Here is a 12,674-nt window from a genome sequence, read left to right on the forward strand (position 1 = left end):
TGCGAAGCGAACGCGGCGTATTATATTCACGAAATGTGCAAGAAGCTAAGAAAATTACACGAAACTTTGAAAATGGTAACGACGAAAACAACGATCACACTTCAAAGATGGAAGAAACAACAGAACCAAGGACAAATGAAACTACAAACGATACTCCTAGTCAAGTGAACAGACCAAAGAGACAACTAAAGATTCCTAAGAAATTTGATAACATGCATTTGTATAGTATTTTTGAATAGAGTAGGGGTGGAATGAGATGTAGAAGAGATATATAATACAGTAGCAATTAAACAATAAATATCATACCTAATCGTATAAAACATTATCTGCGAAAATAAAAAGAAATTCCCCTATACACGTAATCACCAGCCCAGCAAAAGAGAGAGAGAAAAAAAAGTTGCATTACTCTTCGCTTTGGTTCCATATCTGGAGGGGAGGTTATTCTTTCTGCCACAACAAGAAGAAAACAATATTTTGCTACCGGTTAGAATGCCATAAATAGCGCATCATCATCGACTAGCAGCTCATTCTTGCGGATACTTTCAAAAGCGACGGATGGGATCCAAACTGGACAAAAAGGACACTGCGAGCAAGCAGCCTGGACGGATGCGGCCTGTCAAGGACGGCAATCAGGACACTGCGAGCAAGCAGCCTGGGCGGATTCAGCCAGCCACGGGCTGCGATCAGGACACTGCGAGCAAGCAGCCTGGGCGGATTCAGCCAGCCACGGGCGGCGATCAGGACACTGCGAGCAAGCAGCCTGGGCGGATTCAGCCAGCCACGGGCGGCAATCAGGACACTGCGAGCAAGCAGCCTGGGCGGATGCAGTCAGCCACGAGCGGCAATCAGGACACTGCGAGCAAGCAGCTTGGGCGGATTCAGTCAGCCACGGGCGGCAAGCAGCCTGGGCGGATGCAGTCAGTCACGGGCGGCAACCAGGACACTGCGAGCAAGCAGCCTGGGCGGATTCAGTCAGCCACGGGCGGCAATCAGGAGATTGTGAGCAAGCAGCCTGGGCGGATGCGGTCAGCCACGGGCGGCAGTCAGAACACTGGGTGCAAGCAGCCTGCGCGGGGTTGCTCTCGGGACGCGAGCAAGCAGCGAGCCATGGACGGCGCTCGGGATGCGACAAACCAGCTACCGAAACGGATGTGCTTGGGATCGGATTCTCAGTCCGACCTGGGTGTTTTAGATGACACACAGGTACCGTCTGCTTCGGTTCACGACATAGTTCATCTGCTCATATCTCTAACTATTGTCAGTTTTATTGTCGAATTGAACTTATCATGAGAATTTGACATTCAGATGTTTATACAGCAATTGCAATCAACTAGTATATAAAAATGGATAGGCAGCTATTTTTAAAACAAAAATATTTACTAAATAATGATAATACATATAGTTGAGATCAACTATATCGACAAACTCATATAACAGTTTTTGCAACCGGCCGAGACGGATGTGCCTCCAGGTGGAAGGTTTTGTTCTCGAGAGAGTGACGGAGTGCGAGACGCTGTATGCGTTTTTGTGGGAGAGAGAGAGAGAGACCAGTTTGTTAAGTGTGAGTCGACAGTTGATACGTCGGAGGCGTGGTCAACGGCATCCTCGGTGTTTTGACAGCAAACCGCGGGTAGACGAATTTGCCTACCGCGGTGGCAGAAATCGACAATGATCGTGCCTGTACACACAGAAAAAATATATTGTATTGGTGTCGTCGGGCAATTCTAATCGACGAGAGGGGAAGCATCACAGGTAGACCCATTTGCTCTATTCGTCTACCGCAGAAGTGGTACGACGAATAAGGAAAACAAGTGGCACCGAAAAGTGCCGCATCGACAATGGGATTTTCGCAGCAAGCCACAGGTAGCCACATTTGTTTACCGCGGCGGTGGAAACGGAGAGAGCGCGCTTGTGGTGGTGATACCGACGAGCAGCTTAACCGGAGAGAGTTTTGAAGTGTTGCAGGTAGGCCTATTTCTCTACTGAAGAAGCAACGCGACGAAGAAGGACAGCAAGTGTCACATTGTCAAACAACGGGCACCGAGTTTACAACGTAACACATGAGGTGTGTTCTACAGGTATAACAGGTATATTTTTCATTCCTTTTTGTGATAGTTTTTCTTGCTAGGTAAAATGGATGAAGAGATGGGAGAACGAGTAACAGACCCTCCCCCTAAGCCTTATGCTGAAAATGTAAATCCGACTAGAATTAAAATTTACCCAGAGTCGTCAACGGGACCATGGATTGTATTTATTAGGCGTAAAGTAAAGGCGCTAAATATTATTCAAATTTCTAAAGATTTGACTTCGCGATTCTCGGATGTAAAAGAGATCGTCAAAGTCAATAAAGATAAAATACGCATTGTCGTTGGTAGTCTCAAACAAGCCAATGCAATTGCTTCTTGCGAGCTTTTTACGCGTGAGTATAGAGCGTATATTCCTTCAAAGGAAATTGAAATTGATGGGGTCATCACAGAATCGAGTTTGGCTGTTGATGACATAATTAAGCATGGGGTTGGTCGTTTCAAAGACACCATACTTAAAGACGTAAAAATACTTGAATGCAAGCAATTGCATTCAGTATCACACGAAGGAGATAAAAAAGTTTATCGACTGTCTGACTCATTTCGAGTGACTTTCGCTGGGTCTGCGCTGCCCAACTATGTCATTATCGATAAGATTCGTCTCCCTGTTCGCCTTTTTATTCCTCGTGTAATGAATTGCCTTAATTGCAAACAGCTTGGCCACACAGCCACTTATTGTTCCAATAAGGCACGGTGTGGCAAATGTGGGGGTTCTCATCAAGAGGATACATGCAATGAAAATTCAGAAAAATGTTTAATGTGCGGAGAAAACTCACATGAGCTCCCTGCATGCCCCATTTATAAATTGCGCGAGGATAAAATTAAACGATCCTTGAAGGAGAGGTCTAAGCGCTCCTATGCAGAAATGTTGAAAAATGCTACCCCTAAACCAATTTTCTTAGAAAACACTTACACATCTCTATTTTCGGAACAGTCTGACTCTGACGGAGCGTGCGAAGGTACATCATTTGTTTTACCCGGAAATTCCAGAAAAAGAAAACAGTCTTCTTTTCCCAAGCTGCCAAGAAAGGGCCTTAAAATTTCTCCACCAATAGATAAACTGCGCCCAAAACCGAAAAATTCCGATTCAAAACCGAAATCAATTCCGCCCGGTTTTGGGAACGTACAATCCAAACAGAACACCATTACTGGAAATAATAAAATTTCGACTTCCTCTGAGCCTCAGCCGGGGGTAGGATTATTGAAATTTTCTGAAATTGTTGATTGGATTTTTAAAGCATTCAATATTTCTGAACCACTAAAGAGTATACTTTCAGCTTTCCTCCCAACAATTAGAACATTTTTAGAGCAGCTGATTGCTCAATGGCCCATCCTTGCAGCGATTGTATCTTTCAATGGGTAATTCACCTCCTCCAATGAAAGATTCCATCACTGTTTTACAGTGGAATTGCAGAAGTATCATACCTAAAATTGATTCCTTAAAAATTTTACTGCATAATTTAAAATGCGATGCTTTTGCTCTATGTGAAACATGGCTTACCTCAAACATTAATTTCAACTTAAATGATTTCAACATTATTCGCCTAGACCGAGACACCCCGTATGGAGGAGTGCTTCTAGGAATTAAAAAGTGCTATTCTTTCTATAGAATTAACATCCCCTTATGCTATATTTCACCCTAAGGAGGAAAATTTGGTAAAAACCAAAATTTCTCACTAGGGTGAAAATTTGTTGGTAAGAACCAGTCTTTGTACAGGAGGGCACAAATCCTTATTTCATACTATGTTGCGTTTCGGCTTCGCCTCTTCAGAAACCGACACTAACGTATTGTCGGAATAGATTAGCGCCGGCTTGACGCAAATCCCTTAAAACTAAAACACACTATGTGTTTCAATCAAACGACTGATCAAACGTGATGTCCCGTTCGAGCAGAAGTTCTGTTTATGCCGATGAGACACAAGTGAAGCCGAAACTTGTCTTGGCTTAGCAGGCCTATGCGAAAGCACTATGCTATATTTCACCCTAAGGAGGAAAATTTGGTAAAAACCAAAATTTCTCACTAGGGTGAAAATTTGTTGGTAAGAACCAGTCTTTGTACAGGAGGGCACAAATCCTTATTTCATACTATGTTGCGTTTCGGCTTCGCCTCTTCAGAAACCGACACTAACGTATTGTCGGAATAGATTAGCGCCGGCTTGACGCAAATCCCTTAAAACTAAAACACACTATGTGTTTCAATCAAACGACTGATCAAACGTGATGTCCCGTTCGAGCAGAAGTTCTGTTTATGCCGATGAGACACAAGTGAAGCCGAAACTTGTCTTGGCTTAGCAGGCCTATGCGAAAGCACTATGCTATATTGGTTTCTGAAGAGGCGAAGCCGAAACGCAACATAGTATGAAATAAGGATTTGTGCCCTCCTGTACAAAGACTGGTTCTTACCAACAAATTTTCACCCTAGTGAGAAATTTTGGTTTTTACCAAATTTTCCTCCTTAGGGTGAAATATAGCATAGTGCTTTCGCATAGGCCTGCTAAGCCAAGACAAGTTTCGGCTTCACTTGTGTCTCATCGGCATAAACAGAACTTCTGCTCGAACGGGACATCACGTTTGATCAGTCGTTTGATTGAAACACATAGTGTGTTTTAGTTTTAAGGGATTTGCGTCAAGCCGGCGCTAATCTATTCCGACAATACGTTAGTGTCGGTTTCTGAAGAGGCGAAGCCGAAACGCAACATAGTATGAAATAAGGATTTGTGCCCTCCTGTACAAAGACTGGTTCTTACCAACAAATTTTCACCCTAGTGAGAAATTTTGGTTTTTACCAAATTTTCCTCCTTAGGGTGAAATATAGCATAGTGCTTTCGCATAGGCCTGCTAAGCCAAGACAAGTTTCGGCTTCACTTGTGTCTCATCGGCATAAACAGAACTTCTGCTCGAACGGGACATCACGTTTGATCAGTCGTTTGATTGAAACACATAGTGTGTTTTAGTTTTAAGGGATTTGCGTCAAGCCGGCGCTAATCTATTCCGACAATACGTTAGTGTCGGTTTCTGAAGAGGCGAAGCCGAAACGCAACATAGTATGAAATAAGGATTTGTGCCCTCCTGTACAAAGACTGGTTCTTACCAACAAATTTTCACCCTAGTGAGAAATTTTGGTTTTTACCAAATTTTCCTCCTTAGGGTGAAATATAGCATAGTGCTTTCGCATAGGCCTGCTAAGCCAAGACAAGTTTCGGCTTCACTTGTGTCTCATCGGCATAAACAGAACTTCTGCTCGAACGGGACATCACGTTTGATCAGTCGTTTGATTGAAACACATAGTGTGTTTTAGTTTTAAGGGATTTGCGTCAAGCCGGCGCTAATCTATTCCGACAATACGTTAGTGTCGGTTTCTGAAGAGGCGAAGCCGAAACGCAACATAGTATGAAATAAGGATTTGTGCCCTCCTGTACAAAGACTGGTTCTTACCAACAAATTTTCACCCTAGTGAGAAATTTTGGTTTTTACCAAATTTTCCTCCTTAGGGTGAAATATAGCATAGTGCTTTCGCATAGGCCTGCTAAGCCAAGACAAGTTTCGGCTTCACTTGTGTCTCATCGGCATAAACAGAATTTCTGCTCGAACGGGACATCACGTTTGATCAGTCGTTTGATTGAAACACATAGTGTGTTTTAGTTTTAAGGGATTTGCGTCAAGCCGGCGCTAATCTATTCCGACAATACGTTAGTGTCGGTTTCTGAAGAGGCGAAGCCGAAACGCAACATAGTATGAAATAAGGATTTGTGCCCTCCTGTACAAAGACTGGTTCTTACCAACAAATTTTCACCCTAGTGAGAAATTTTGGTTTTTACCAAATTTTCCTCCTTAGGGTGAAATATAGCATAGTGCTTTCGCATAGGCCTGCTAAGCCAAGACAAGTTTCGGCTTCACTTGTGTCTCATCGGCATAAACAGAACTTCTGCTCGAACGGGACATCACGTTTGATCAGTCGTTTGATTGAAACACATAGTGTGTTTTAGTTTTAAGGGATTTGCGTCAAGCCGGCGCTAATCTATTCCGACAATACGTTAGTGTCGGTTTCTGAAGAGGCGAAGCCGAAACGCAACATAGTATGAACATCCCCTTGTTTGCGGGCATTGAGGCTGTAGCTGTCCAAACGAACATTAAAGGCAAAGACATGTCTATCGCTTCTATATATATATACCTCCCAAAGTTCAAATTAGACAACATCAAATTTTTGAGGTAGTGGAATCCATGGCTGCTCCGCGTCTGATACTGGGAGACTTCAACTCGCACGGAGTATTGTGGGGTTCCCTCTACAATGATAATCGATCCTCTTTGATATACAATGTGTGTGACGAATTTAATATGACAGTTTTAAATACTGGCGAAACAACACGCATCCCCAGACCTCCTGCACGTCCAAGTGCATTAGATCTGTCTCTGTGCTCGACATCACTTCGGTTAGATTGCACGTGGAAGGTTGTGCCTGATCCTCACGGTAGCGATCATTTGCCAATCGTTGTTTCAATTAACAGTGAATTAGGCCTTACGAATTCAATCAATGTTCCTTATGACTTAACACGAAATATTGATTGGAAAACATACGAAACATTAATTTCCACTTCTCTTGCTTCTACAGAAGAGCTACCCCCTACCGAAGAATATGAATTCTTAGCGGGTTTAATTATTGAAGCAGCAGAACAAGCCCAAACGAAATGCAATCCTGGAATGACAATAAATAGACGCCCCCCTAATCCTTGGTGGGACAAAGAGTGCTCTGATGCCTATGAAGCTAAACAAGTTGCCTACAAAGAAATTATGAAACAGAAAGGGGGTATACGTGAGAACTTTGAAAATTATTTCATTTTGCAAAACAAATTTGACAGTATACGTCGTGCCAAAAAGTCTAGTTATTGGAGACGCTTCGTTGATGGCTTGTCAAGAGAAACATCAATGAGTACTCTTTGGAACACAGCCAGAAGAATGAGGAATCGAAACGTGACTAATGAAAGCGAAGATTTTTCGAATCGTTGGATATTTAATTTCGCCAAGAAAATTTGTCCCGATTCTGCTCCTGCGCAGAAAATCACTCGCGATGCTCCCACAAGTAACGATTTCATAGATTCGCCTTTGACAATGATGGAATTCTCAATTGCACTCCTCTCATGCAACAATAATGCTCCGGGACTAGACAGAATTAAATTCAACTTGGTGAAGAGTCTGCCTGACCTAGCAAAAAGACGCTTGTTGAATTTATTCAATAAGCTTCTTGAGCAGAACATTGTGCCGCACGACTGGAGACAAGTGAGAGTTATCGCTATTCCAAAACCGGGAAAGCCAGCCTCCGATCATAACTCGTATCGACCGATTGCAATGCTATCCTGTATCAGGAAATTGTTGGAAAAAATTATCCTACGACGTCTCGACAATTGGGTTGAGGCGAACGGCTTGCTATCAGATACCCAGTTTGGTTTTCGGAGGGGAAAGGGAACGAATGATTGTCTGGCGCTACTTTCGTCAGAAATCCAACTCGCTTACGCAAAAAAAGAACAAATGGCGTCTGTGTTCTTAGACATAAAAGGAGCATTCGACTCAGTCTCCATTGATGTTCTCTCGGAGAAGCTACATCAATGTGGTCTTTCACCGATATTAAATAATTATTTATACAATTTATTGTCAGAAAAGCACATGCATTTTTCATATGGCGATTTGGCGACACTCAGAATAAGTTACATGGGCCTCCCACAAGGCTCTTGTCTAAGCCCCCTTCTCTATAATTTTTACGTGAATGACATTGATAATTGTATTGTCAGCCCATGCACTTTAAGACAACTTGCAGATGATGGGGTGGTTTCTGCCACAGGACCAAAAGCTATAAATTTACAACAACCATTGCAAGATAGCTTGGATAATTTATCAATTTGGGCTTTAAAGCTGGGCATCGATTTCTCTACGGAGAAAACAGAGTTGGTCGTTTTCTCAAGGAAGCGTGATCCAGCTCAGCTTCAGCTTCAGTTGGTTGGTAGAACGATAGCCCAAGTCCTGACTTTTAAATACCTTGGAATTTGGTTCGATTCTAAAGGCACATGGGGAGGCCACATTAGGTATCTAATAACGAAATGCCAACAAAGGATAAATTTTCTGCGAACAATAACTGGATCATGGTGGGGTTCTCATCCAAGTGACATGATAAGATTGTATCAAACAACAATACTTTCAGTAATGGAATATGGGTGCATCTGTTTCCGTTCAGCTGCGAATACTCACATTATTAAACTGGAACGGATACAGTATCGTTGTTTACGAATTGCCTTAGGTTGCATGCAGTCGACCCATACAATGAGTCTTGAAGTACTAGCGGGAGTTCTTCCTTTAAAAGACCGATTCTGGGATATCTCTTCTCGTTTACTTATTCGATGTGAGGTTATGAACCCACTGGTAATTGAAAATTTTGAAAGACTTGTCGAGCTTCAACCCCAAACCAGATTCATGACAGTGTATTTCAATCACATGTCACAAGAAATAACGCCTGCTAGGTATGTTCACACATACGTCAATATACTAGATATTCCTGAATCCACTTTATTCTTCGACACGTCCATGCAAGCAGAGATTCGTGGAATTCCGGATCATCTACGCTCGCGGGAGATCCCTAAAATATTCACAAGTAAATATCAACACATAGACTGCCTTAAAATGTTTTACACTGATGGGTCACGAATCAGTGAGGCCACTGGTTTCGGTATTTTCAACAATAATTTTTCAATTTCTCTCAAACTTGCAGAACCCGCCTCTGTTTATATAGCGGAACTAGCAGCAGTTCACTATAGTTTTCAAATAATTAATACTTTACCCCCGAACCATTACTTTATCCTCACTGATAGTCTCAGCACAATTGCAGCTCTACGCTCAAAGAGGATTGATAATCACGATCCATTCTTTTTGGGGAAGATACGAGAATCTCTGAGTAACCTGACAAGAAAATGTTATAAATTTACCCTAGTGTGGCTCCCCGCCCATTGCTCTATTGCGGGCAATGAGAAAGCTGATAATTTAGCCAAGATTGGTGCACTAGATGGTGAAATATATGAAAGACCCATCGCTTACAATGAATTTTATAGCGCTTCTCGACAGAGGACACTTGCTAGTTGGCAAACATCTTGGGACAATGGAGATATGGGACGATGGCTACACTCAATTATCCCTAAAGTATCAACGAAGGCATGGTTCAAAGGATTGGATGTAAGTCGGGACTTCATCCGTGTGATGTCTAGGCTCATGTCCAATCATTATACTTTAGATGCGCATCTCCGTCGTATTGGGCTCGCTGAGGGTAAACATTGTGCTTGTGGAGAAGGTTACCACGACATTGAGCATGTTGTTTGGTCCTGCACTGAATATCGTGAAGCCAGATCACAATCAGTAGATTCTTTACAAGTCCGAGGAAGACCAATCCATGTTCCTGTTAGAGACATCCTGGCGTATCGCGATCCTCTATACATGGAACTTATCTATCATTTTCTAAAAACAGCGTCTGTCAAAATTTAATTAAATCCTCATACTCTCATCCAAGGCTAATCATTCACCAATTAAAGTGTCCTAGAATATTTAGTTTTTAAATTTAGACAAATACAGAAAAAAAAGTAAATAAATGCACCCGAAAATACTAGATCATTATGAAATACAACAATGTAAGGAAAAAAGCAAACAATAAAGTGATTTCAGTGTTAGTTTTAGACAAAGTACTAGTATAGTTAAAATTAGTCTTAAGGATTTTTGTAACGTGCTATGTAAAAAAAGAAACTGGCGTAAAAAGCTTTTGCAAATGCCGTGTCAAATAAACGTATGGAAAAAAAAAATATCGACAAATGGATGTAGATGACTCTGTTTTATATTCTTCTTAATGTAAATGAAACGATTACCTGTTCAATAATGAAAAAAAAATAATTAGAATCGGACAACAAACCATTAAGATATGGCATTTTGAAGTAAACATTTCAACTTTTATTCATTTTTTTAGTTTTCACATATTTAACGTTTGGTAGACAACCCTATTTTCATATTTTTTTCAGTGCACCATATAAATAACACCTTTTGTACATTATATTTATGTAATTAAATGGTAAGGTTTTTCTTTAAAAACCGCGACACGTATAAACGATCTAAATAGTCAATGGACAAACATGGATTCACGCTTGAAGTCTGGTAGAAAACCCATCTATGACCGCATACCACATCCAAACCGTTATAAATTTCGATTCCGTTAATGAAATATTTTCAAACTTGCAGGAGATATACTTGATTACTATATCTTTCGAATGCCATGTACTAAATAAGTAGACAAATTTTTTTTGCTTGTAGAGATAGGACCAAACCCGTGGGTGTTTGCTGGTAGCCTTATGAAACGTGTCATAAAACTTCAAATTGCAATTTCTCTCGAATCCCTCGGTTAACGGTTTTAGAAACACCGTGGTAGCATTAATGCATGCGTGAGGACTTATCTGAAGTCTGATCAAAGAAAGTGGGACTCCAAAATCTCGGAAGTCGAATATGTCATTAATAACACGTTACATTCGTCAACGGGATATTCTCCGTATAGAATCCTATTTGGGCATGAAATTGTTGCGAGTGGAGATGATCATAGGTTAGATGTGGTCACTAGCGAACCTTCTGAAAAAGAGAGGTTAGGTTTAAAATTGAAGGTGGATAAGATAGTGCATGAATCCGTTACCAAGCACCTGATAGAAGCACGAGAAATTACAATCTACGGTTCAAAAAACCTGCCCCTGTGTACAGTGTGGGTCAAAAAGTTTATAGAAGGAGTTATGCTCAATCGTCAGCAGCTGAAGCGTTCAATGCGAAGCTGGGACCAGCTTACATTTTGTGCACCGTAGTAGCCAAACGAGGAACTAATTCTTACGAGTTGATAGATAATAACACAGGCAAAAATTTAGGAATTTTCTCTGCAGCAGATCTTAAACCTGGCGTTCAAGACTAAAGTATCTTCCACAATCAATTTTCTTCGATACTATTGGTACACATTCCGTTTTTCTCGATAAAGATTTAGCAGTTCTAAAATCTGTTTAGATAATACAACTATAATTATTAGGTAAATGTAGGGTATATCGTTAGTTAATATATATCAAGTCCAAGTCAAAGTCGAAGTCAATGTTCAAGTAAAAAATAGGGTTATGTGTAGGTGAATTCGTCAGAGAACAAAACGTAACGTCTGAAATTGTTGTCGAAATATCTGTTCCTATACCCTTTGTTAACCAAATCTTTTGTTTGAGAGTGATAGCATTTTTGGGCATAACACCAATTAATGGATACATCCCGAACAATGCACATTGCCAAATTTTGCGAAGCAGGTTTTACACCGGTTTTCCTGCGTCACTTATCAACAAAGTATCATATAGCTCAATAAATTTCAAAAAAATAAAACCGATTTAATCTACCTATCAGTGAGATGAGATATTTCTTACACATATCACTGTTGTATTATTCATTAGCTTGCCGATCACGCGCTAAGTTTACAAGCAACTAGATGTGAGATGTGCATGAATAACGCTTCGAATTAACTGAATAAATTAAAGAAAAATAATAATACAAAACAAAATTTAAAATAAAAAAGTTATTCATAAAATGGATAGAATGATTAACATAAGTCAAATGAATAAAATAAATAAATTAAATTAGCTCAAATTAAAATAAGACGATATTAAAACGTAATGAAATTAAGAGAGTAAATTAAATTGTTTCAGGATAACAAGCTATCATACAATAACATAAAGGACGGGCTAAACCGAATTGATAAAATTAAGAAACCGATTTAATCCACCTTGCAGTGAGATGAGACATTTTTCACACAGTTCACTATTGGATTAGTTTGCAGAACTCACGAGAAGTAGGCACCCAACTAGAGGTGGGATGAAAACAGTTTCTAGTCTTGCACGAACAAAATCTCGAATAAACTGAATAAATTATAGAAATCAACAAAACGAACGAAATAAAAAAGTAAAGCAAAAAATGAAATAATAGGTTTTTAAATTCATGAAATAAGTAGAAAAATTAATGTAAACCAAAATTATAATATACACGAATCAAATTAGATTAGGTTAATAAATAAAAATTAAAATTATATTTAGAAATAGTTATAAGATTAATAGAATAAATTAACTCATACTAACAAATTGAATGAAATAAAACGAATAACTGAACATGAAATGCATAAAATTAAAGATATCAATAAAATGAATCAAATGAATCAAATGATTCAAATGAATCAAATGAATCAAATGAATCAAACAAATCAAATGAATCAAATAAATTAAATGAATCAAATGAATCATATGAATCATATGAATCATATGAATCATATGAATCATATGAATCATATGAATCATATGAATCATATGAATCATATGAATCATATGAATCATATGAATCATATGAATCATATGAATCATATGAATCAAATGAATCACACGAATCACACGAATCAAATGAATCAAATGAATCAAATGAATCAAATGAATCAAATGAATCAAATGAATCAAATGAATCATATGAATCATATGAATCATATGAATCATATGAATCATATGAATCATATGAATCAAA

General features: G+C 39.6%; 1 protein-coding gene across 1 annotated transcript in view; it reads left to right on the forward strand.

The window, feature by feature from the left end:
• The window catches only part of LOC131696254 (uncharacterized), a 49,997-nt gene that overhangs the window by 17,948 nt on the left and 19,375 nt on the right, over window positions 1–12,674 (forward strand). The window contains exon 4 of the mRNA XM_058984805.1: window positions 550–1,203. Coding sequence (XP_058840788.1) covers window positions 550–1,203 — 654 coding nt within the window. The remainder of the gene's footprint in view (window positions 1–549; window positions 1,204–12,674) is intronic.

This window comes from Topomyia yanbarensis, chromosome 1 (assembly GCF_030247195.1).
Source record: "Topomyia yanbarensis strain Yona2022 chromosome 1, ASM3024719v1, whole genome shotgun sequence".
Taxonomy (NCBI): domain Eukaryota; kingdom Metazoa; phylum Arthropoda; class Insecta; order Diptera; family Culicidae; genus Topomyia; species Topomyia yanbarensis.